The 24,351-nt window shown below is 41.1% G+C and overlaps 2 protein-coding genes across 5 annotated transcripts in view; one reads left to right on the forward strand and one right to left on the reverse strand.

Moving 5' to 3' along the window:
* Positions 1-1,642: 1,642 nt before the first annotated feature.
* The window catches only part of CHRM5 (cholinergic receptor muscarinic 5), an 83,766-nt gene continuing 61,057 nt past the window's right edge, over positions 1,643-24,351 (reverse strand). Inside the window, exon 2 of the mRNA XM_077322946.1 lies at positions 1,643-7,425. Within this exon, the coding sequence (XP_077179061.1) occupies positions 5,771-7,354 (1,584 nt within the window). The 5' untranslated portion in view covers positions 7,355-7,425 and the 3' untranslated portion in view covers positions 1,643-5,770. The remainder of the gene's footprint in view (positions 7,426-24,351) is intronic.
* The window catches only part of AVEN (apoptosis and caspase activation inhibitor), a 159,768-nt gene continuing 144,865 nt past the window's right edge, over positions 9,449-24,351 (forward strand). The window contains exons 1-2 of one of the 4 annotated variants that reach the window (XM_077322947.1): positions 9,449-9,990; positions 21,324-21,432. In XM_077322947.1, coding sequence (XP_077179062.1) covers positions 9,635-9,990; positions 21,324-21,432 — 465 coding nt within the window. In that variant the 5' untranslated portion in view covers positions 9,449-9,634. The remainder of the gene's footprint in view (positions 9,991-21,323; positions 21,433-24,351) is intronic. The other 3 variants (XM_077322948.1, XM_077322949.1, XM_077322950.1) reach the window with 3 other exon arrangements.

Genomic DNA, 24,351 nt, shown 5'->3' on the forward strand with positions numbered 1-24,351 from the left:
TTGCCCTATTCCAACTTGGACAGCCGGACACGTCCCACCCCCTAGGCTGTTTCAGAAATATATAGAGGAACAACAATGGATAAGGATGATGGCACTTCGTGCTTCTGTAACAAGTGCTTTAAATAATATTACCCTCCCCACTCGTTCTTTCATTCTTACCCAGTGATATTTTATATACAAAAATATAATTCGGTCTGATTTGTTTATTCAAAGATTAGCCCCATTCATTCCCCAGAGGCACGTGCTGATAGAATATTAGGAGGCGGACCCAGTGACTAATCTCTGGGCCTTTAATTAATGAAATGTCTACTGTAGTGCTTTGCCTTTTCTTTCAAGGATGTTCAGTCAGTAAAAATCTGTTAATTAAAATAATTTAACTTGGATCAATTTGATGTATTTGTAATTATGAACAAGCTCATTCAGCAGCAGAGTATAGCTACAGATTATAAACCATTCCTATGTATTCCTTGTCTTTAGACATTTTTACCCGCATCTGGCCTTTGAAGTTCTAAAGTGATAGAAGGTTGTGTCAAGTCATCTTTTTTCCTGTGGCATATGTGAATTTGCCTTAGTCACAGCATCCCAACATGAAATAAAATAGAACACTGGGAAGGAACAGGTGAGAATAATGGAAGTGTCACATCCCCCAACCAACTGCAGTAAAATCCTGGGATGGTTCTCCACTTACCTTTCCCCCCACTATAAAACATGCCGAATTCTGGTCAATTTGAACCTATATCTACAGTCTTCCCTTTCCCCCAATTTTAAACATGTTGCTCTTCTGCATTTGCATTGTCCCCAATGGGGTCTCCTTCCAGCTTGATTGGGAGGGGGTGAAGCTGAGGCTGCTTTATTCCCTGTCTTTTGACTCCCAACGATACAGCCAGAGCAAGCCAGGGGAGGGGCAAGTGGAGCATGAGGCTGCTTGCTTATCTTTCTTTTCCTGTAGAAGGAGGGGGAAGGGGAGGAAGCAGCCTCACATAGAACAAAGAGGGGAAGGTAAATCCAAGTGGAAAATCTATGCTGAGAGAAGTGTCGGCTTTTGGAGTGCAATCATTTTAAAACAGATCCCAAAATGAAGATAAAAATAAGTCTTGTGAGGGAATGGCAATCGTGAACCAGGCAGTCTTTCAACTGACGCCCTGACCAATAAGTAACAGACTGCTTTGCCACATCAGTGTTTGAGGCGCCAGGGAGGAATTTAATCTGGCAAAATGCAGATCTACATTTAATACAGGGGTCTCAGAGCAGATTCCTCAAATATAGTGAACTATATCCACTCCTGGATATCGTGGGGGAAGGGTAATGTTGCTGCAGATCAATGATATACATTGCAGAGGAAAAATTTAAAGTGCTAAATATCAGAATGGAAATTGAATAATGTGTAGATGACTTTCCCTAATTTGGGGTCACCAGGTTTAAAAAGTCCAGTGCAGATTCTACCCTGGTTACCATGTGGAGCAGCAAGAGGAATTTGAAACTTCCTGAAACTTCAGCTTGAGTTCTCAATAGATTATAACAATCCTTTCTAGAAAGCAAACTGCCAGGGATACCTACATCAGCTACTACTCTTTGGGGCTGCTGTTGAGACCCAGCTATGAAGACCTGAAGCAATAGGGTTTTAGTTTGATCAGGATTCACTTTAGTAGGGCATGCTTCAGCAGCACATATACTAGAAATGGAACTATACAGAAAAGATTAGCATGGCCCAGCACAATATTTTTTTAAAGGATTCACTTTAGTAAAGGAGGACAATGGGTCAGACAGTTGATTTGTGTAGCACGGAGTCTTTCTTTTTTTGGAGCATATTTAGTTGCCTTAATAGCCTTCGAACCATCAGCTTGCTCAGCTGCACTCCACCTCTTGGGTCTAACCAAATTGCTATTATATGCATGTAAGCAGCATTTAGACTGATTTAGACTGATTTCTACTTGCCATATATTTCTCGGTTTTAAGGATGGTAGGGGTTTCAGCCTTCACTTCATGCCAGCCTCATGACAACTTACATATTTCCAGACTGTTTTGTTATACAAGCTGTGGTTCTATATTATCTTGGAATTTTTTTTGCTGAACCAACTGTATAAGGTAGCATCTCTCTTGGCATCTTTTCCAAGGAATCTCTCAACTCTACTTCAGGGATGGATAAAGCTGGCATGATTGAGTAGGGAATAAAAACTGTTGCCACCATCCATTGTATAGTTTTGTCGGCAAGATGGTATGGGGATACTGTATTTTTATTGTTTTATGTTTTATTGTAAACAGCCATGAGCTGGCTGGTCCGAGAGTAGTGGTATATAAGTCTAATAAATAAATAAAATGGGAAGACATGACATAAATCACATGTTCTGTTTGGTTCCTTCCTGCAGACATTATTAAAACAGAATGAGATCAAGCTACACAGAAGTAGCTCTCCTTCAGTTCTGATAATGTTTATAAAACTTAGTTCTATAGTAATAGTTTACCATTTTTAGCCATTGTAGTTCTACAAGGAAGCATATAAATATTTTCAACAAATAAAGATATAATTCAAAATGGTTTTGTCCTGCTCTTCTTGTTTCTTCACTCCCCCATTATATAATTATAACATACAGGAAGCAACAAACACACTTCATTTTTAATACATTTCTGGATATTTACAATGTATCCCAGAGTTTGGCAGTGTAATGTCTCCGTTTTTAGCAGCATAGGTTGAGCACATACTTAACAGTTACATTTAACTGATACTTTGGCATCCATCACTGTGAAATCTTATACATATACTCAACAGACCATAAACATTTATAAAACATTCCTGTTCAACAGAAACTGGTGATGAATTACATCCCATTTAACTTCAGTAGTAGAAGGCAAAGCTTTTTCATTGTAGCTAGCAGAAAACTTTTACAGTCCTACATATTTTGCAGTTATTACATAGCTTGTGCTTCAATAGTGCACAATATTAAAACCAAGCACACATATTAATCACATATGTGTGCTTGATCAAATTCAAAACAAGCTAGGAAAAAAACCCAATGCAAATACTATATACACAAGATGCTCTGATGGCGCTTAAAGAAAACAATCAGAGGTCTCTATAATAATCTGCACTTTCCTTTAACAATTATATGCAAAACCACCAAAATAACTGGCACAATACAAAATAGAATCAATCATATTGAACCCAAAATACACATTTTCACATCATTGTACAACTAGTTTAAACAATATCTAATCCTTTTGCAAACAATGGGGAATCTTTTGTAAATAACTCAGTTCAGTTATTTACAGTGCTGTTTAATTCGTTACCGATGAATAAACCTTTTATTTTCCACAAGACCACCTATTACTATAAATACTTAATGAGTTAATGGGAAGCAATGGTAAATATATAATTGTATTCATGAGATTTACATTGTAATCTCTGAACTGTGCAACATGACGTTTCACAACTCTATTATTACCATAGTAAGCTATATGTCGATGAGGCAACATGGAGGTGAACCTTACACCCAAACTGTGCACTTGTACATTCTTGAATGCTAGATCAAGATACCTATTTTTAATCTTTAAATTGCAGTCCATCAGACTAGGAATACCTGAGGATTGCACTGTCAATTAAAGAACGATAACATTTAATTTATCCCATGAAAGCCTAGATCTTTAAAATTCTGGAGCTAGCAAGCAAGACTTCCTCATTGTGCCCTTAGTACTAGATTTCATCTTTGTGCCAACTTGTAGCCTTAGCTCCCAATCCAGAGCATGTGTACTCGTTTGCAAATGGAACTCCTGCAGGAATAGTCTTCTGTATTTGCTTCATTGCCCTCTCCATGTGAGCAACTCTCCAACGGCAAACTCTTGCCATAGGAGAAAACACTTGTTAGTAGAGTTCTCTGTGCACTTATTTCTCCCAGGTCTGCCTTGAGCCTCCTTGGCTCAGGGAGCTGGGATTGGATTTATAGTATCTTTAACATTTAAAAGCTTGAACTCTGTATACACTTGTGTGTGTGTGTGTATATATCTCACCTTATTTTCATACTATGTTGTACATTGTAATACTGCTGTGCTTTTGTGCTAATATTGGTTGACTTTGATAGAGGATTTTGACTGCAATCACTTGCTGCCTTTCTCATCAAATTGTAATGACTACTGCAGCATGACAGCTACGAGTCATGAATTCTTCTCCTTATATACAGAGGCACCAAAATAGCCATCAAATAAACATTTTTCTTCTATTATGGCAGGGGAGATGTAGCTTCAGCAACTTGTGGCTGATGCCATGTGGACTATTGCTGGAGATTAAGTTATTCTACTACTAATACCAACAGTCCAAAGGACAGAGAAATAGGAGTGGAATGTTCTCTTTTTCTAGGCCTTTCTGTTTGACAAAAGCTAGATGATGCCATGGTGATCCACTGAGAATACTGAGTCAAATCCATTAAATGAATAAAGTATCTGTAAAACTTTGGATTAAAAAGGTGTATATGTTCTAGCTGTCTGATTGTGAAAATACACATTTTACAAGCCTGACTTATTTTACCATTAAGCAAAACCAATCTTTTAAAATATGAACTGAAGTCTTGTGGTAATTTACAAACTAACAAAATTTTATTCCAGTATAAACATTTATGGAACAAAGCCCACTTATTTGGATGGTGGGCTCCAATACACAATAGCTTATATTCAGATAAAAAGTTGTTAGTCTGTAAAATGACAAAAGATTCCTGTCTGTTTTTGCTCCTATAGACGAATAAACCTCTGGAATGATTTTAATATGTTATATGTAAACAGACTGACAACCCAATTAACTGGCTTCTTGCACCTGCTTTGAAGACTAGAGAATAAAATCTCAGTCTTGAAATAAAAAAATGTAATGGCACCAATATCTTTTATCAGAAATATTAACCAGGGCTGACTCTCAGTAGCTTCCAAGATCTGACAAGTTTGGGCTACCCTGCGCTATCCAGAATCAGATGCCAAAACAGTTAGTAGGCATGATAATTTTAAAAAGTCATTTCATCTTGGAAGCCATACAGTAGATGGTAATCATGAGAAATCTTGTATGAAGTCAGTTCTCTAATCAAAAGTTCAGACTAATATATTGGATTAAAACAAAATCCTTCAGAAGCATCTAAGTATGGATGAATAAAATTCAAATGGCAATCAATTGCTATCCTTCTTTGCATCTGTCATTTTCTGGCCACTTGTGTTGTAAATGGCTTCTCCATTTTCAAATGACATCACACCATAGACTCCCTACAAGCCTTCTCTCTGTTGCTAGCGAAGAAATTAATGATCCAAACATAGTAGCATTGCAATTCACTCTCCACCCCCAAAGTTTATCTTCTAAAATCTTTAGTCTTAACATTTTACTGTCGAACACTGGTGTTTTACTTCTTTTTGTTTCCACCAAATTAGAACAGTTTTGCAGAGTAAATGATGCAAGCCTCATTTCATCAGAGAGCTATAACTAAAGTGGTAGAAGTTTTAAAAAGGAAAGTACAATGATGAATTTATGGGCCTATTCCATCACTAATCATTAATGTCCATTAATCTTTATCTAGCAGAAATGTGGACAGGAGACTTTCTATATTGACATTAATACTGTTCCATTTAGTATAAAAATATTCATTATTGTGGCTGCTCTTCATAGCCACGAGGATCTATCATCATACAAATTGTGCTTCTTGTGTCTCCAGACATGCAAAGCAACAACTTTATAAAGACTTGCAGCCAATTTACAGTGCTTGGCCAAAGTCAATTATTTTTCAAATTCAAATGCTTTAATTTAAATTTAAGGCAGCTTTGTATTACCCTGCCAATATAACTTTTCTTCCATCTTCTTTTTCTTCCACTGACAAAAGAGCAACAATTTAAAGGTTTTCCTGAAAGTTTTGTTACAGAGAGCATAACAGATTGGATTAACAGTACTGTTCACATAGCATAACCAGTAGCCGAGGTGCCACAGTGTTGGAGGAATACAATCGGAGCAGAATGTGGAGACCAAAACCATAATATTATAGGGTGTCCAGGTGATTATGAAAGCTAGAAGAATGGCACTTAAAGTCTGGGCTGCTTTACGTTCCTTTATAAGAACCATTCTTTTTCTTTTAGTCATTTGATTGTTTATATTTGGATCTATGCCTTTGATGGAAGCATCCTTGGATAAAGAAGCAGAACAAGGAGTGATTTTTACTTTTCGGCAGCCATTGTTGGTTTCTGGAGTGCCATCAGCTTTAACCACCAACCGGAACTTATAAGCTATGCATTTGTTACTTTTTTGAACATGGCCTTTGGTTGGTGTTAGAAAGTATTTCTGGGTTTCATAGTCTGTTTCCATAGACTGGTCTTTTATAAAAGCTTCCCTTTTCTCTTCTTTATGTTCTTCATCATTCCGTTTTACTGAGGTCTTATAAGCTACTTGAAAGACAGAATCAGAAACATGTTTATCCTCCTCTTCTGAGGATGCATAGCTACTGCACGTGGTTAGCTGGTCTGTTTTAGACCAATCATGACAAGTATTTTGGATCTGAGATGCTTTTGTTGTTGCAGAAGTACTTCGGTTGGATGAAGACCACGAAGCCTGGCATCTTTCTCTTTTGACCATATTTTGTTGCTTGCAACTAAAGCAGGACTTTAGCAGAGCTTTCTGAGGTTTTATCATTTCAAACTCAGCCACGGAATTGGACCCTTGAAGTTCAGCCAGATCCTTGGTGCGTTTTTCGGTCTCCTTATAAATACGGCAATACAAAATTGTCATAACTGAAACTGGGATATAGAAAGCAGCAATTGCAGTACCAAAGGTGACAATGGGTTCATATAAAAATTGTATCTGGCATTCTCCAGGTGGAACAGTTCGTTCCCCTACAAAGTACTGCCAACATAAGATTACTGGTGCCCACAGGACAAAGGAAATTAACCAAGCTAGACCAATCATAATGCCAGCCCTTTTGGGTGTGCGTTTAGCCCTGTAGGTCAGTGGCCTCGTAATAGAAAAATAACGGTCAAAGCTGATAACCAGCAAATTCATGACTGAGGCATTGCTAGCTACATAATCCAGAGCTAACCATAAGTCACATGCCAGACTTCCAAGAGACCAGTAGCCTATTAATATGTAGGATGTATATAGATTCATAGAGAATATTCCAATGATAAGGTCTGCGCAAGCAAGACTGAGTAAATAGTAATTGTTCACTGTCTTGAGTTGGCTGTTGACTTTGAAGGATATCATTACAAGAACATTCCCCACAATGGTTATTAAACTTAAAATGGCTGTTACTGTAGCAATGGTAATTACTTCCCAAAGACTATGTCCTTCTGAATGTTTATGGTTAGCAGTTGTACCATTGGTTGAATTGTTATATATTTTTTCTTCCATCTTTTTTCTTGGTGTGTTAACATCAGGCTTTAAAAAGTTGCTCTAGATTTTTCATCTTCCTTTGAAGATACCTTTTTATTAAGAAAGAAAGAGAGAGAAAGCTCATGAAATAATAATGGGTTGCTGCCAAATTTATTTGCATAAATAAATGGTGAAACCACTGTATAGCTTCAATTTTAATTATACTAAATTTCAAAGATACTTTAATATTCTGTGACCACTTTTTCACTTACAACATAGCCACAGTGAAACCTGTTATCAGATAAACTTCTGCATATTTTATATTGCTTTAAAATATTATGAACTAATTTTTTAACTTTGAAAGTCTGCAAAACAGTTTATAGTAGAACCAAACTACAAACAAATAAAAATATGAAAACAAACAAAAGCAATAAAAAACAACCATAATCATCAGACACAGATAGATAAAAGTCGAAATTTCAATAAAGCTGCCATTAAAGATCAAAAGCATTTTCATGCATATGGAAAATTAAAAGATCTTTGTATACCTTAACAGAAATTAATGTAGGGAGTTTCTGAACTCCCTGATCAAGTATTTCAAAATAAAACAGCCAGTATGAAAAATGCTCTCTCCCCCCTCATTGCTATATGCTTGATCACAGATGGAAGAGATGCTAAGAGAAACTGTGTTCATTCTAGCCCAGCCTTTCTCAACATTTTTACTGAAATGTTCTTCAGGCTTCTTACAGAATACATTGTTATTGTGCCTTAGGACTCATTCTGTTATTTTATACCAAATATACATTGGGAAGGAAGAAATGGAGATACTGGGATTTGAAAGCAAATTGGTATTGACTACGTAGAGCAGTTGTGTCAAGCTGCTACCCAGCTGAGGAAATTATGTGTATAGATTTCTGGGTATTCTATCCTTTCCAGAACACGTTTATTAAATATTAGTTTTTCATAGGATAGTTTATAAATGGTACTGCACTTCCAAATGTGAATCTTGAATAAAATTTTGCTTAATTGTTTTTTAATTGCAAAAATCTTATTGGCCACAACAAGAGCTCTGCGCAATGATTTTCTTCCACTTTCTGATGAGGATGTTAACATCTTTTGTATGAAATACAAATAGTACCACAGAGGCTGAGAAGATTTGTGTGTCTTGCTGTATGTATATGTAATATTGCCCTAGGAAATAATATCTAGCTTAACTGAGCTTTTATTGATATTGCAAGAATTCCACAGCAGAGAGGGGCAAATGTTAATTTTACATTGCAACATTTTAAAAATAAAGTATATAATTGATGAATAATATGTGGAAAGGAATGCAGTCATGAGGACAAACATGACAATAAAGTCAGTAAAATTTATCAGTGATATTGCAACAAACATATAATTACAATGATGATAACAAGTTATTCAACAACAGCGAAGAGTGAAGTTTGAAGAGTGTAGTTTGTTATCTGCTGGGCAGTCTGTGGAAGAAATAGGCTTCCAACTGTATGCTTGACCTCATATTTTGATGGGTACTCTTTCTGTCACCTTTTGGTACATGCAGTGGTGAATGTCTGGTTTCATCATAGGTATTTTCAATGTACAGTAACCAGAAAAATCACCAGGGAAAAAAAGCGAAGTCCCATGAATCAGCCATTAGGCTACTTTCCTAGAGTTGTATTGTATCTCTGACAAAGAATGTGGTTGCCTAAAACACAAAATAAAAACTCTTCCCCAGAAAACTGGACTTTAGATGCAGATGCTGGGATTGGAGTCCATGGAATTGCTTTTTTTTTTTTTTTAACATTCTTCATCCCACCAGCCTAAAATAAGAAGCAGCTAAGCAGCTTTTAAAAACGTTATCGTGAGGCATGAAAACTTTGAAATACACTGGTCTGGATATTTTTATTTAAGAAGTTGTTTATAAGAGTTGTATATACATCTCAGTAATCGATCTGAGGGGTCACTTTGTCAGCTAAACTATAAGAATCCTGCACCGCTATCCTATGCACCTTTACTCTGAAATAAATTCTCCGGTATTCAACATTTCCAGGAAGGGGTTCATAGGATAGCAGCGTTACTACGGACAAGACCGTTACGTGTATTATGTCGTGTGCATTCGCGTGGAACTTGCTGCCCGATGCTAACGAGCGACGCCTGCTTGGGGGTCGACATGCTCGGTGCGATGTTAAATGGCGCAGTGTTTACTAGTCCGCCAGGCATTCTAATTAAATACGGCTGAACACTGCATTTTAAGCCCCCCCGCTCCCCTTGTGCGTTTAGCCTATTTCTAGAAAGCGGGGTTTCCCTCGGCGGGGTTTCATGCCCCTCGCTCGTAGGCCCAAGCCTGGCGCTCTTTCAGAGAAGGAGCTGCCCGTTTCGCGGAGGAGGCGGGGACGGCACGTAGGGGCTAGCGCAGGCCTGCTGAGAGCGGCGTCGCGGGAGGGCTCGAGGAAATGCAGGCTGAGCGCGGCGGCAGGCCCCGAAGAGGAGGCGGAAGGCAAACTCGGAGGCGGCCGAGCGGACGGGAAAAGCCGGCAGAAGGCGCCCGAGGCTACGGCGAAGACGGCCATGAGCGGGGAGGCGGGAGCCGAGGAAGAGGCGGAGGACGTGGCAGGCGAGACTTTCGTGGCAGGGGAGCTGCTGTGTCTTCCTCCGCTCCTCATTGTCACGAGCCGGTAAGAGAGAAGATGGCCTTCCCCCTGCCGAGGCGGGGCTAGACTGCGTCTCTTTAGCGCTTGCTCCCTCCGCCACCTTCACGCACCCCGCGCGCTGAATATGCATCGTGGTTAGTCTGGACTCTGTTTCTGGGGGCACTACGTAAAAAGCGTTGAATATTTGACAAGCACACTTGAAACATTTCCCATTGGAACCCCTGCTAGTTTTCTGAAGCCAAACTGTTCCCGAGGCCCCGACCCTAATATGTCTGTTCTCGGAAGTTGGTATCGCTAAGTTTTTGCATACCTGGAAACCTAAAGCTTGGCATGGTGTATAGCTAGCATATTGACAGACCATAAAGTTTCTTCAGCCCAAATACTGGTAGTTTATTAGGAAGGGGATAAACACAAGATCTCACAAATATACAGCTGTGTGATTGTTTTAGTGTACTGGCATAAATTGCATAGTTTTGGTCACATCCATCATTTTCTTTTCTGCAGAGAATCTCTTTAAAAGTCTGTTAGGCCCACGAAAAATTGTTCTCTCCCAGTACTTACAAGTACAGAGATTTGTTTGTTTTGTAAGCAGTGGCATTAAAAGAAAAGGTGGTTGCTGGAGATCTGGAATTACATCTGATCTCCAGGTAAAAGAGATCAGTTCCTCTGGAGAAATGGCTGTTTTGGATGGCATTATACTCTATTGAGGTCCCTCCCCTCCCTGCCCTCCCCAGCCTCCATCCCCCAAATCCCTGCATATTTCAGGAACCAGACCTGGCAACCCTACTCAAATGTATTACATGCAGTTAGTATTGTGTCTGTCGTCTGACTTCTGTTTTTGCTGCTGTATAGTGATGACCTAATATCACAATCCCCTTATTAATGGAGTAGGGAAAGTGTCATTTTTGCTTCATATATAAATACAGAGATCTGCACTGGAAGCATGCCCAAATCTGGAATAATTTATTTAGAAATTTACACTCGGCTTTGTTCCTCATTGGAAACCCAAAACAACTTGGAATATCATCCTTTCCCCTCAATTTTATCTTCCTGCACTATGAAATAGGTTAGGTTGAGGGTGAGTCACATGCATGAACACATGCGCGCACACAATGAGTGTTCATTATAGAGTACTGATGTTCAACATGGGTCTTCCAGATACTAACCACTACACGGCACTATATAGGTTTATCATAGTTTAGTAACAAGACATCCTGGCAGTTCCGGTTGATTATATAACAGCTGTGTAAAAAATATAATGTGTATGGGATGGGATTACCTGTGGCTGGCATAGCACTAGGGATACTAGCCTCCAGGTGGGACTACAGAGATCAATTTTCCTAGAGAAAATAGAATCTTTGAAGGTTGACTCTATGGCATTGAACTCCACTGAAGTCCCTGCCCTCCCCATGCTCCATCCCCAAATGTTCACAAGCTTCCCAATCTAGAGTTGGTAACCTTATGTAGCACTCAGCATTGAAATCCTATGTAGAATTGCCCCAATCTAAGTTCATTGCTTTCTGTGGTTTCAGTTTATTTCTGTGGGTTTAGAATAGGAGTTCAGTGTACCGTAAGTCACGTCTGCTTTTCGACCGGAGGATGTCGTAACGCAGCCTGTGGACTCCTAATGCCAAAGACATAAAAACTACCTGCTGCTTGAATCCCATGTAAAAGAAGTTTGTTTTGTGCTGCCAGAATTGCTGTTAAATTGGGCTTCCAGATATAGAGCTATATCCTTTTTAGAAAAATGTCTATGGTTAAAGTGCCCCTAACATGTGTAGAGTGTTTTTCTTTTCTGAAGGAAATATTTCCTTTCTTGTTTGGTGACTATGTAGGCATGTTATGGAAACATGTATTGTGCCTCATCCTGCCTGAGGTGCTGTCGGTAGTGTATTGTCTGAGAAGCAGATGTCAAATCTGCTATTGTATGCTGGTATGAGTTTGCTGGTTCACTAGCTTGGCAGCTGAAAGATGTATGTGGTTTTGCAACATGTACCTTGTAAAATGTTATCAGTGTGATTACATAGTTACCATGAAGTTGACTGAGAATAGATAGTCTTCACATCAGGTGCATTACATTGCAAACACAACCATTAGTAGCATTATGATACCTTATAAAATATGTGTGTACTCACATACACTCATTAAGAGCAAGCTTTTTTTTGTTTGTAATTTTTTCAGTTTTCAGTTTTCATAACTGGAGAGCAAAGTAAAATACTAAACAGGTAGTGACCCGACATGTGTTTAATTAGTGTACATTTTAAAGTTCTAGTAATTATATCTAATTCTGAACCAGACACTAATGTGGATCAAAAATCCACACAATGGGGCAAGGGACAGACAAATGTTCAGTGATTATAAACATGTGAAATCTAAAAAATAAATTGGGAGGACTGGCAAATACTCCGGAAGATAGAGACAGAGTTCAACGAGATCTGAACACAATGGGAAAATGGGCAAATGAGAACAAGATGCAATTTAATAAAGATAAGTGTAAAGTGAGGAGTGGGGTGGTAGATAAAGGTAGGTAGATTACTTTTTTCTGAGAGAAAAGAAGGAATCAGTGAGGAGAAAAGGCTTTGGGGACTGCTGTAGGAGGGTAATATTGTGGGGAAGGTTGTATGGTGGAAAATGAGATGCTCACTGTGAGTCCTCACAGGTCGATCACTTTGTAAAATATATAAGCTAAACTGTACGTGACACTGTTAGCAGGAAGACCCCTGCTCACACTGAGTGTTAGTTTATAAGCAGCTATTCAGAAACATCCTTCTTTAATATCACATCAAATATTAATTTGCAGCACACTGCCTGGCCAAAATTGACACTGAAATAGATGTCGCGTTTCAAATACAAAAGTACACTGTCTGCTCCCAAGCAGGGACAGAATCATGGATTCTAGCCAGATGTCAGTTCCAAGGACCTAATTGGACACTATGGGAACAGGGGCTGTTTTACTAATGAGTTACTCCCTGCCCAAAGAGATGTATACCTTTGGGACACCTTTGGGACAATAAGTTTTCTAAGAACTAGTAACTAATTTTATCAATTTCTCAGTCTTTCTTTCCCTTTACACTCATAGACCTCAATTAGCAATTCCTAATAGCCTGCCTCACCTTGATAGCTTCTTGTCTGGCACTCAAGCGGTCATCAAGAAAACATTAACACCCTTAATTCTATTCAAGTAGAACAGTCACCATTATTGTCTATCTCCTGGGATCCCATGGGGGTTTATTATCCAAACCCATCACATGTCTCCTTAAGTCATAGACAGACACAGAGCTCAACACATTGTTTTAGTAGTTTGCACGTATCACCCCAAGGAATATTTTTCTTATAAAACATGGGCATCTTGTCCCAGTCCTGCATGTGTGTTCTGAGACTCTCCATACATCCCCACTTGTATGTGGATCTGTCTTTCACTTCCATAAATCCTGTGGACTTCTCTTTTTATGTCATGACTAGAAATATAGCCCATTGCAGATTGAAATGCAATGGGTGCTAGCAGTGAGAGTGGGTATGGGGGGGGACTACCTGCAGTCTTGCGGCGGGTCTTGTGGCGGCGGCGAGCGGGTGGCGAGTGGGCGGCGAGCGGCTGCATGTGTCCCTGGAGTCCTGGGGTTGCGGAGGCGGAGTCCTATACTTGATCTTAGCCAAAAGGCCGAGAAGCGGCGGCGGAGTCCCAGCGGGCCCTAGCAGTTAATTCCCCCCCCCCGTGGAGCAGCCTACCTAAAGCATAGGAGGGAGGAAGAGCGGAGAGCCATTCGGAGGCATTCTCCCTCTCTCTCTGAGTTCCGTCATTCCGGCTGCCCTGGCCGCATGTCGAGGGCTCCTCAGGCTCTTCTCCCCGCCCCGCGGAGTGGGCACACAGGCCGCGCGGCAGGCCCTGCAGCCTTGCTGAGCGAGGCGAGCTTGGCTGGCTGGCTGACGGGTGGGAGAAGGAGGCTTCGGCCCAGCGGCAGCAGCAGCGGTCAGCGCTGCAGTAAGAGGCGGCGGAGGCATAGCTGCTGGGTACGGGGGTGTCAGGGGCGGCGCGGACGTCTCCGGCGGCGCCGCTGATGGGGCCGCGAGCTTTGCTACCGCCGCTGGCGCAGCAGAAGCCTCTGGACTGTTGGGCTGACGGCCCCACCGGCTTCGGGACGGTCAGCGACTCGGCGGCGGGCTGCGGGGCTCCATGTTGTTGTTGGAGGAGGCGGCGGCGGGAGGCAAATGCAGCCAGCGGCTCGGCGGCGGGCTGCGGGGCTCCGTGTTGTTGTTGGAGGAGGTGGCGGCGAGAGGCAAGTGCAGCCAGCGGCTCGGCGGCGGGCTGCGGGGCTCCGTGTTGTTGGTGAAGGAGGCGGCCGCGTCAGGCAGGGAGTCCCCGGCAGCCGCGCTTGTCAGGCCGCGCTTGTCAGGTTGCATCAGGCAGGCCGCATCAGGCAGGCTGCTTGTCAGCCCGTGCTTGTCAGGCTGCGTCAGGCAGGGAGCCCCCGGCAGCCGCACTCCGCGCGACTGCCGGGGGCTCCCTCAGGCGGCGGACTGTCAGGCCGGGAGCAACTGCGAGCCGCGCTATGCGCGGCTCGCAGTTCCTGGGGCTGGGAATCAGAGAGACTAATCGGCAGGCGCTTTGCGCCTGCCGATTGGTCCCTCCGATTGTCTGTCATGAGGAAGGGTCCAATCTGGACCCTTCCTCATCCCGGACACATTCCACTCCAGAACCCCTTACAGTTTTATTTAGTCCGTGGCGCCCGCGGCGCCACGGGCGGTTTACAGATGGTAAATACTACTCCCTTTCCTACAAATGTTATCCCTCTTCTTCCCTTGTTTTCCTTAGACTTTTTGAGTGTGTGCTTAATGTACTTTTTGGTGTGCTTGTATGTAATTCTTTCTAATTTCCAGTTTATACTTGACTGGATTATTTAGAGTTTCTTAAAGCCTAATCCCTGTATACATAGATGGAGATTCTGTAGTAACCCACCTCTTGCTAAGTCTAAGTAGTTAATTTCCCCAATTAGGAGACCTCTAATTTGGATAACAACACTGGTTGTTTTGTATATGGAGCTCTCAACAGTTTGTTCCCCATATAAATTGTATGGACATAAAGCTCACAGTTTACATTGGGACTGTGGCATGAGGGACGGGAGTGGAGTTACATCCCCCCCCCCGAACATTTTTCCTGAGTGGAAACAGCTCCACTAGGTTGCTTTTTGCTTTGTTGGGGGATCATACAGATATTGATATAAGTACTTCATATGTTTGCACTAATTTGGAAAATCATAGTCCTGTAGGGTTCTTTTTTTCAAGCATATTATGGTTCCAGTGGCTCAGTTTAATTAAGAATGCTCAATACCATGTAGGTTCTTTGTTTTTTCCAATGTGGCCATTCTATAAAAGCCAGTCCATTGAATCCGACACTTCAACAGTAGGTAGACAGGTGCCTGAGGTAGACAGTAGGTAGACAGGTGCCTACACAAGCAGAGTAAAGGTAAAGGTAAAGGTATCCCCTGTGCTAGCACCGGGTCATGTCTGACCCTTGGGGTGATGCCCTCTAGTGTTTTCATGGCAGACTCAATACGGGGTGGTTTGCCAGTGCCTTCCCCAGTCATTACCGTTTACCCCCCTCCCCAGCAAGCTAGGTACTCATTTTACCGACCTCGGAAGGATGGAAGGCTGAGGCAACCTTGGGCCAGCTGCTGGTATTGAACTCCCAGCCTCATGGGCAGAACTTCAGACTACATGTCTGCTGCCTTACCACTCTGCGCCACAAGAAGCTCTTACACAAGCAGAGTAGGAAGGCCTTTACCTGATACTTGTCCTGAGATCTTATATTTACTGATATATTTACTTGCTGAAAATCAAATGAGGTTCTATTCTGTTGATTAACCTGTTCTCCATTAATTTATTCCATCTGAAATAACATAATAAAGGTACAGCCTCCTTTATTCCCTAGGGGAGATGTTGCAGAAAATTAAAATTGGCAAATGCAGCAGCAAGAAACTTGCCACTGGTATCTGTGATTATATTCATTTAAATTACAAACTATGAGGTTATATTCTACTGGCATCTAACAAATATTATTTTTTTAAGTTTGTATTTATGACAAATATTACACAGGTAGTGATTAGAAGGTATTTAAAGCTAGTGTAAGTAGTTCTTAATTACGACTACCAATGCTTGGAATTTTCCCTTAAATGTTCAGTCTAAATTAAGGAAAATATGTAACTTATTTTAAGAGATCTTTTTTTTCAAAATATGAACATGTGAACATATAAGATGTCCTTTTTTCCAGGCATGACTGTTTGAATTGACAAACCTCAAATTAAGAAATGTACATATGGTTGTTGTTGTCATAAAATCACAACTAATTCACGGCAACCCCGTAGGGTTTTCAATGCAAATGATATTCAGCATTGGATTGCCACTGCCTGCCTCTGTGTAGACATCCTAATATTCCTGGGTGGTTTCCCATCCAAATACTAAACCAGGACAACACTTCTTAGCTTACAAGATTAACAAGATCCAGCTATCCTGGGCTATTCAGGTCAGAGTTTATTTACAGATAGTTACTTACTAAAACACAATTATGTTTTGATTTGTGATTCGTTGCTTGAGTTGCTGAGATCAATAAGTGGCCCTTAAAAATAATAGTGATGGATGTCATGGCTGTTTTTCTTGCTTCACAGCAGTAGGTTCCTGTCCTAAAGAATTTGCAGTCTAAAGTAACTGAAAATTAGTGCTGGATGGGTGAGAGGTTATAGGGGATGAGGCAGAGGAATGGTACAGTTTCTTGGAAGGCCTGCTTGTTTCTCTTAAACCTGTAGGAATAAGATGCACTTTCTTAGGGAAGGGAGAAGGCATTCTGCACAATCTCAGTCATATTTCCTTAGTGTGGTTTCATAGTCCAGTGAGACAGATTACATGCTTGACTATGTCACCAACTAAAACCAGGATATAAACCATGGAATCTGACTTTCTTTGGAGCCTGTGTTGTTCAACATATTTATAAATGATTTGGATGAGGGATTAGAATCATAGAATAATAGAGTTGGAAGGGACCTCACGGGCCATCTAGAAGAGAAGAAGAAGAAGAGTTGGTTCTTATATGCCACTTTTCCCTACCTGAAGGAAGCTCAAAGCGGCTTACAGTCGCCTTCCCATTCCTCTTCCCACAACAGACACCCTGTGGGGTGGGTGAGGCTGAGAGAGCCCTGATATCACTGCCCGTTCAGAACAGTTTTATCAGTGCCATGGTGAGCCCAAGGTCACCCAGCTGGTTGCATGTGGGGGAGCGGAGAAGTCTGCACTCCTAACCACTACACCAAACTGGCTCTCTAGTCCAACCCCCTGCACTATGCAGGATGCTCACAACCCTATCGTTCATCCACTGTAACCTGCCACCCCCTTAAGCCTTTACAGAATCAGCCTCTCTGTCAGATGGCTATCCAGCCTCTGTTTAAAAATTTCCAAAGATGGAAAACCCACCACCTCCCGAGGAAGCCTGTTCCACTGAGAAACTGCTCTAACTGTCAGGAACTTCTTCCGGATGTTGAGACGGAATTTAGAGGGGTTACTTATTAAATTTGCAGATGCTACTAAACTGGAGTAGCAAACACAACCGAAGACAGAATCAGAATACAGGATGATCTTGATAGGCTTGAGAAGTGGGCTAAACTGAATAAAATGAAGTTCAATAGGGACAAATGTAAAGTTCTGCATTTAGGTAGGAAAAACCAAATACATCAATATAGGATGGGGGAGACTTGTCTTGGCAGTAGCATGTGCAAAAAGGATCTAAGAGTCTTAGTAGACCATATCTTGAACATGAGTCAGCAGTGTGACTCGGTGGCTAAAAAGGCAAATGGGATTTTGGCCTATATCAAACAGAGTATTGTGTCTGGATCACGGGAGGTGATGGTACTTTAATCTGGTCTGATTCGTACTGTGTTCAGTTTTGGATGCCCCAATTGAAGAGGGATGTAGACAAACTGGTGCATGTCCAGAGGAGGGCAACAAAGCTGGTGAGGGGTTTGGAGACCAAGATGTATAAGGAAGGAAAGATTGGGGGAGCTTGGTATGTTTTGCCTGGAGAGGAGACAACTGAAAGGGGATTTGATAACCATCTTCAAATATTTAAAAGGCTGCCCTGTAGAGGATGGAGCACAGTTGTTCTCTCTTGCTCTGGAGGAACAGACCAGAACCAATGGGATGAACTTAATTCAAAAGAAATTCCATCTAAACATCCAGAAGGTCCTGACAAAGCGGTGGAACAGGTTTCCTTGGGAGGTGGGAGGTTCTCCATCTTTGGAAATTTCTAAACAGAGGTTAGATAGCCATCTGATGGAGAGGCTGATTCTGTGAAGGCTCAAGGGGGTGGCAGGGTAGAGTGGATGAGTGTTAGAGGTGTGAGTGTTCTTCATAGTGCATGGGGTTGGACTAGATGATCCAGGAGGTCCCTTCCAACTCTATTATTATATGATTCTATGATTCTTTTCTGAACTCTTGTAAAAATAGGGGTGACAAAGCCATAACCAATAGTTTGGATCTGGCCAAACTCCCCCCCCCCAATCTAAGCACAACTTTCCCATCTTCTGCTGCAGCCACCAATCCTCCCCCCGGTATTACTTTTGGGAGTTGGGCCCCCCAAGGAACAGGAGGGAGGAGCTGAAGGTCAGCAGCAGGAATCCTGGCCCTTCCACCAGTGGAAATACGCTTTGGGATCCAACTCTCTATATGGAGAGTTGGACATCTCCTTTATGTTTAAAATAAAAGTAATACAAAATAGGACATGGAATCTATGCATTATGTAGGAGAAAACCAAACGAAGTTGCAAAGGAGGTAGCACAACTCCTTTTCAGGGCAAATATACATGAATTTTGCTTTGGTTCTGTTATGGGAATGCAAAGTATTTCCCTTATATTATCTCAGTAATATTACAACATCTCTGTAAAGACATGTCAGTGTTATCTCCATATTATAGAGGGGTGTGTGAGTTGTATAAGGCTGTCTATTGAATTCACGGTTGAAGTAATCTGAACTGGACACTTATTGTTACAGAATTGTTGCAATTGCAAGGGAATATCAATATCATACACCAAAATATCTTCCAGATGCTTGCTTAGTCTTTGTGAGAAAGTCATGAATGGCCTATTAATAACTCTGAGGACAGCTTAATAATTCATGTATCTGAAGGCAATTTTTGTGAGGCAGCCCTGTGCTGAACATTTGCTGTAGCTGTCTGTGTCCACTTGGTGGCTCAGTGTTCTATAGGATGTGTTAAGCAGGAAGTATCACCCCAAGGAAGTACCAGAAGAATTTTTGATCCTTGATCAGAATGGAATTCTTCTGAGGGGTATTGGGTTTAACAGTATTTCAGTGCCAATGTGGTTGCGTAGAAATGGCTGATCTTTGATTTATGAACAGCCAGATTGCAGAGCTTCAGGAATGCTTGATGTTGCAGTATATTTTGAATCCAGCGTCACATTTGAAATGTAATGAAGCATATTTTATAGTAGACTTTTAATTTGTTTTTGTAAAACTATTGTTTATTTATTTGTTCGATATTGAGCAAGTTGTCTTGTGACAGGTTACAGCATAAAATAGAACCCCATGAGATAAAACATTAAAACTACAACATAATCCGACGGCAAGAATAAGCGGTATAAATAAAGGAGTAAGAGGTAATGGGGAGGAGAAAGGGGCAGGCCGAGTCCGTGATTAAAACTCGGAGGGGATAAAAACTCGGAGGCTCCGGGGACCAAAAGCCAGCAGGGTCGCCGCATCCATGCGCCGGCCCTGCTCTTTCGCCGCCACTGACACAGCCACCTTGGCCGCGGAGGCGGCCGCGGCCTGTGCGCCCAGCAGCAGACGCTTCCTTCTTCCTGCCGCTGGCTGAGGGACCTTGCGCAGGGCTGCTGTGTCCACGCGGTGGCCCTGCTTTTTTGCTGCTGCCAACGCACCCACCTTGGCTGCAGAGATAGCAGCGGCCTGTTCGCCCGGCGGTGCCCGCGCCCTTCTCAAGGCGCTGCCGCTCGTGACTGTGGGAGGCCACCCAGCTTTCTCCCTGGCCCTGGAAAAGCCCATTTTTATAAATAGGCTTTTCTACTAGTGTATCTATAAAAATCAAACCTCATCCCCCCCCCCCCAACACCTCAGGGTCAGACTCCCAGGGTGCCAATTATTACCATATAGTTGTTCCTAATTATATTCTCAGATGTAGATCTTCCGTGCCCTGGCCTCCACCAAAGACCTGGCGAAAGAGCTCCATTAGCTAGGTCCTCAGTTAACTATGTTAGCTTGGTCCTCAGTTCTGACTTATTATCCCTTAATATTTATGTGAATTTTTGGTAACTAAAAATGCTTCAGTTTTACCATTGTGAAATAAGCTATTGCTGATGGTGTTCTACTAATTGGTAGCCCATTACATGGTGGATGTTGTTGTAGTATATACCCTGCTTATTCATAGATATGTTTGGCTTCCGAGCTATGCATAGAAGACTTGCTGTTATCTTGCAAGGCTAGACATTCTCTGTTTTTGTGCTTATATATACTCTGATGATGTGGGTTAGAGTCACCTCTTCTGAGCTTCATCCATGATCTTATATTAAAAGGACAATAGATATTTATATTCTTACATCCATCATTGCGAGTAGGTTGTGTTTACTGATCATGTGTGTGCCCTGAAGAATTTCTTCCTTTTACATCATAGGTTTCTACAGATTTCCACCCTGATCTGATTAGCCCAAACTAGACCAATCTTGTCTTTTTACTTAGGTTCACTTTCATATTATGAGAACTAACTTGCTGGCATTTCTTTTCTTTTTTTAAGAGCTAGCTTCTTATATTTGAGTAAACATGTTTAATTGTATGCTGCTAAGTCTGAGTAAGACCTTTTAATGTAGAAAGTTACTGAAGATAATGTCTGATATTTTAATCTCTTGTCTATGTTGGCATTTCTGTCTTTTATATTATGCCTGTAATTATGAGAAAACTGCAAACTAAATCTGTAATGATGGTGTCAAATTAATACTATGCTTCTGTCCTTCTCATTGGCTGGCCTCATTGCCATGCAGATGAAAGATTAAATATAATGGTCATGTGAAGAAAAGATTTGAGTATGTTACTATAATATCCAGAAAACAGAAATGTGTATTTCATCAAACATATTTTGATGCACACCTTTATGAACGTATTTGCTTGGCAAATATACATATATTTGCTTTATTAGCCAATTAGAAAATAATACTTTCATTTGGCAGTAAGCCTTTATGCTAGGTTGTGATGAGGTTCCAGTTGCTAAATCACAGAAGTAAATGTTTTTGATTGAGTGAAAGGCAGTGAATTAGATTTTAAAAATCAATCTACAGTTACTGTTTTTTGAACAGATGGGACTCAGTGTGGTATGATGGTGAGAAGAGAATGAAGAATTGGTTTCCTGGTCAGCTTCCATCTTGGAAAAAGCCATCCACTGTGGGAAGTGCAACAACATGGACAGTCAGTTTGCTTAACTACATTGCTGTTTCTGCTATGTTGATTTTAACGTTTTGATTCTCCTGTAAACCTTGGGGTATCTAGTATGTTCAAATGCTGGATATAAATCACACTAAAGGAGTAAATAGTGAAAGTGACACAGACTTCTCTGTCTCTTTCCACTAATTACTGCACAGTGTAAGCTACCTTCTAGTGAAGAGTAATAAAGGTACTCTGAATCTGAAGAGTAATATATGCCACGTTTTTATCAACTTTCAGAAATCCTGCATAGCCTTCCTGTTTCGAATGGTTTAGTTTAGTTTCTGATTTTAAAATGACAATTGAACTTGGCTTACTTTTCTTTAATCTGTCGTTATTGACTCAGGGTCCTTAGGATTGCGATGAGGGGGATCTGAAGATATAAATAAAGTACTGTGTGGTAAACAGCCTTGGAATGGTTACCATGGCCACAGAAGAGATAAGAAAAAGAAAATGCTGTTCTTTATGCATGTAGCTACTATTACATTGATCTGTATTGTAGATCAGAGTGCAAATGTCAACAGACCAAATTAGAAGGATAAATGCTACCTTTTATTAAGTAGCTTATTAAATCATATATCAGAAATAAACAGTTGCATATTTGTTATAATATCCTACTAAGGATCTGCAGAAATAGTCTTCATTACAATAAAAATAGAGTGGTATGTCTCAATGTTTATCTGAATCCTTGCTGATGGACCTCTATAGCATGGGCTGATTTTATTTCAGAAACTGTTTGCCACCGACCTATGGGATAAGAGCTACCATTTCCCCTGGGAAGCTCTGGAGATCAGCTGGAAAGCCAGGGCCCCAGAACCCTCCTGAAAGTTGACAACCTTACTTGCAGATTAGTGAACATAATGGGAAAATATAGCTAAAATTTCCTACCTATCAAAGAATATCTGAACTCAAACTTGAACTCATCAGTATCCAGCTCAGATCAGCAGTCACAGATGATCAAGATGAGCTATAATTCCAGGAGATCTCTAGGTCTTATTGAAGGACCTGTATCCCTATGTGGATAGTTTTGTCAATCTTCAAAGCTAAGCAGAGTTGGCCTTGGTTACTGTTTAGATGGGAGACTTCTAATGAAAATAAGGTCATGACGCAAAGCCAGGCAATGACAAATCATCTCTGTACACTGCACTACACTGTACACTAATACATAAATAACTTCCACTGCCTTTTTTTTTTTTTTTGATGCTGTGGTACGTATGTGCCGCTGCCTCCATGAATGATCTTGGTATTTTTCATGGGGAAGAGGTTCTGCCACTATAAGAAATGTATAAGTTGTAGTAAAGGGGTTGGAAAGCATATATTAGAGAGCTATTCTGAATGAAAACAGACATGTTTGCTAAAAGTCTGAAAAAATATTGAAAGAGGTTGCTATTTTTACACATGCCTTTATATTTAATTTCTCATACACTGTGCACCACATTAACAAATTTGTTTTTGAACCAAGTCTGCTTTATGCCTAAATATTCTTTTCCTTTTTGACCATTGCATATTGGGACATTGCCTGCCTTGGATTTTGTTTCTCTGAGCCAAGGTTTGAATCCCTCAGCTAGGCATTTGAAAAGAAGCTACAAAAACGGAGCAAGAGTGTTGCTGTGCCCACCATCTTCCTGCTGAGCATCTGGTCTGGAGGTAACACAGTTCATGGTCTGGAGGTAACACAGTAAACAAGCAGAGAAGGATTGGAAGGCTGAAGCTCAAACTACACCAGATGCATTCCTTTGCCTCTGAACTATATAGTTTGAGGTGAGAGTCCTTAGAGAAACATAGTTGTGCAAGTGGGGAATGTAAAGTCCTTCTCCCTTCCCTATGGATTAGATCAGGGGTAGTCAAACTGCAGCATTCACTGGCAAAGGCTCATGGGAATTGTAGTCCATGGACATCTGGAGGGCTGCAGTTTGACTACCCCAGGATTAGATTCCTACAGCCTGATACTTAAGCACTGTTCTCCCCACTGAGCTCTAATATTGGAAGCTTAGGTGGAGAGGAAAATGCTTGGGTGACAAACTACTGTGACTTGATAGGTAGAGAAGAGTGTTCACACACTATCACCTGCTTATTCTTTTTTCCCTTAGAAAACCTGCCCTTAATAATATGCTAGCATCATTAGTAATTTTAACCTAAGAGCCCTGTCTACACTGAGTGACAAGTTGCTCAGTTTGAGAAACCAGATCAGAGTCAGCAGTTTCTCAGGGCCTGGTCCAAGCTCAGTGGTATCTAGAGTTACCAGACTTCTGCTGAATAGTAGCCAGGATGCTATCTGTAACTATTGGCCTGTCATTTCCCTAGCAAACATGGGGTTAGAATTTTGACTTCTTTCCATAGGGACAATGTTCTGTTTTCTAAGAGGAGAGATGGAGCTGATGCGAGAGCCGCAGATAAGGCATAATACCTTACCCCAGCCATTTTCCAGTCTGCTTATTTGTCCTGCCTCATCTGTTGTTGTAAGCAGGACAGTTGCACAATTATAGACACTAATTTTAAAGGAAATGAAACCTTTAATTGTATTTAGAATAGTCCTAATTCTGCTGCAAACCCAGCACACTCATCCATCCAGATGAGCTCTTGAATGTTGGATGATAAAGACATTGGAAACAGAAATTCTTTGTCAGGAATTAAAAGATGGAAGAACAGTCTTTTTTTGGTGATTGGGAATTTCTTTCTCCTAGCTTGCAACCTGGTAATTCTCTACTGATGTCAGCAGTTGGGATAGGAGACAGCTGTTTCTTCTTATCTGTTCATTTGTCTTCTCTAGTCCTTTAATCCACTCTGCTCCTTCCCATGCTATAATGAGCAGGACTCAATCTGTACTGATTAGCAGATAATGGAAGTGTGTGTGTGTACTAATCAGGAAAAATTAGGCCCATTCCGCACAAGGACCAATGTTGC

Source organism: Paroedura picta, chromosome 2 (genome assembly GCF_049243985.1).
Source record: "Paroedura picta isolate Pp20150507F chromosome 2, Ppicta_v3.0, whole genome shotgun sequence".
Taxonomy (NCBI): Eukaryota; Metazoa; Chordata; class Lepidosauria; order Squamata; family Gekkonidae; genus Paroedura; species Paroedura picta.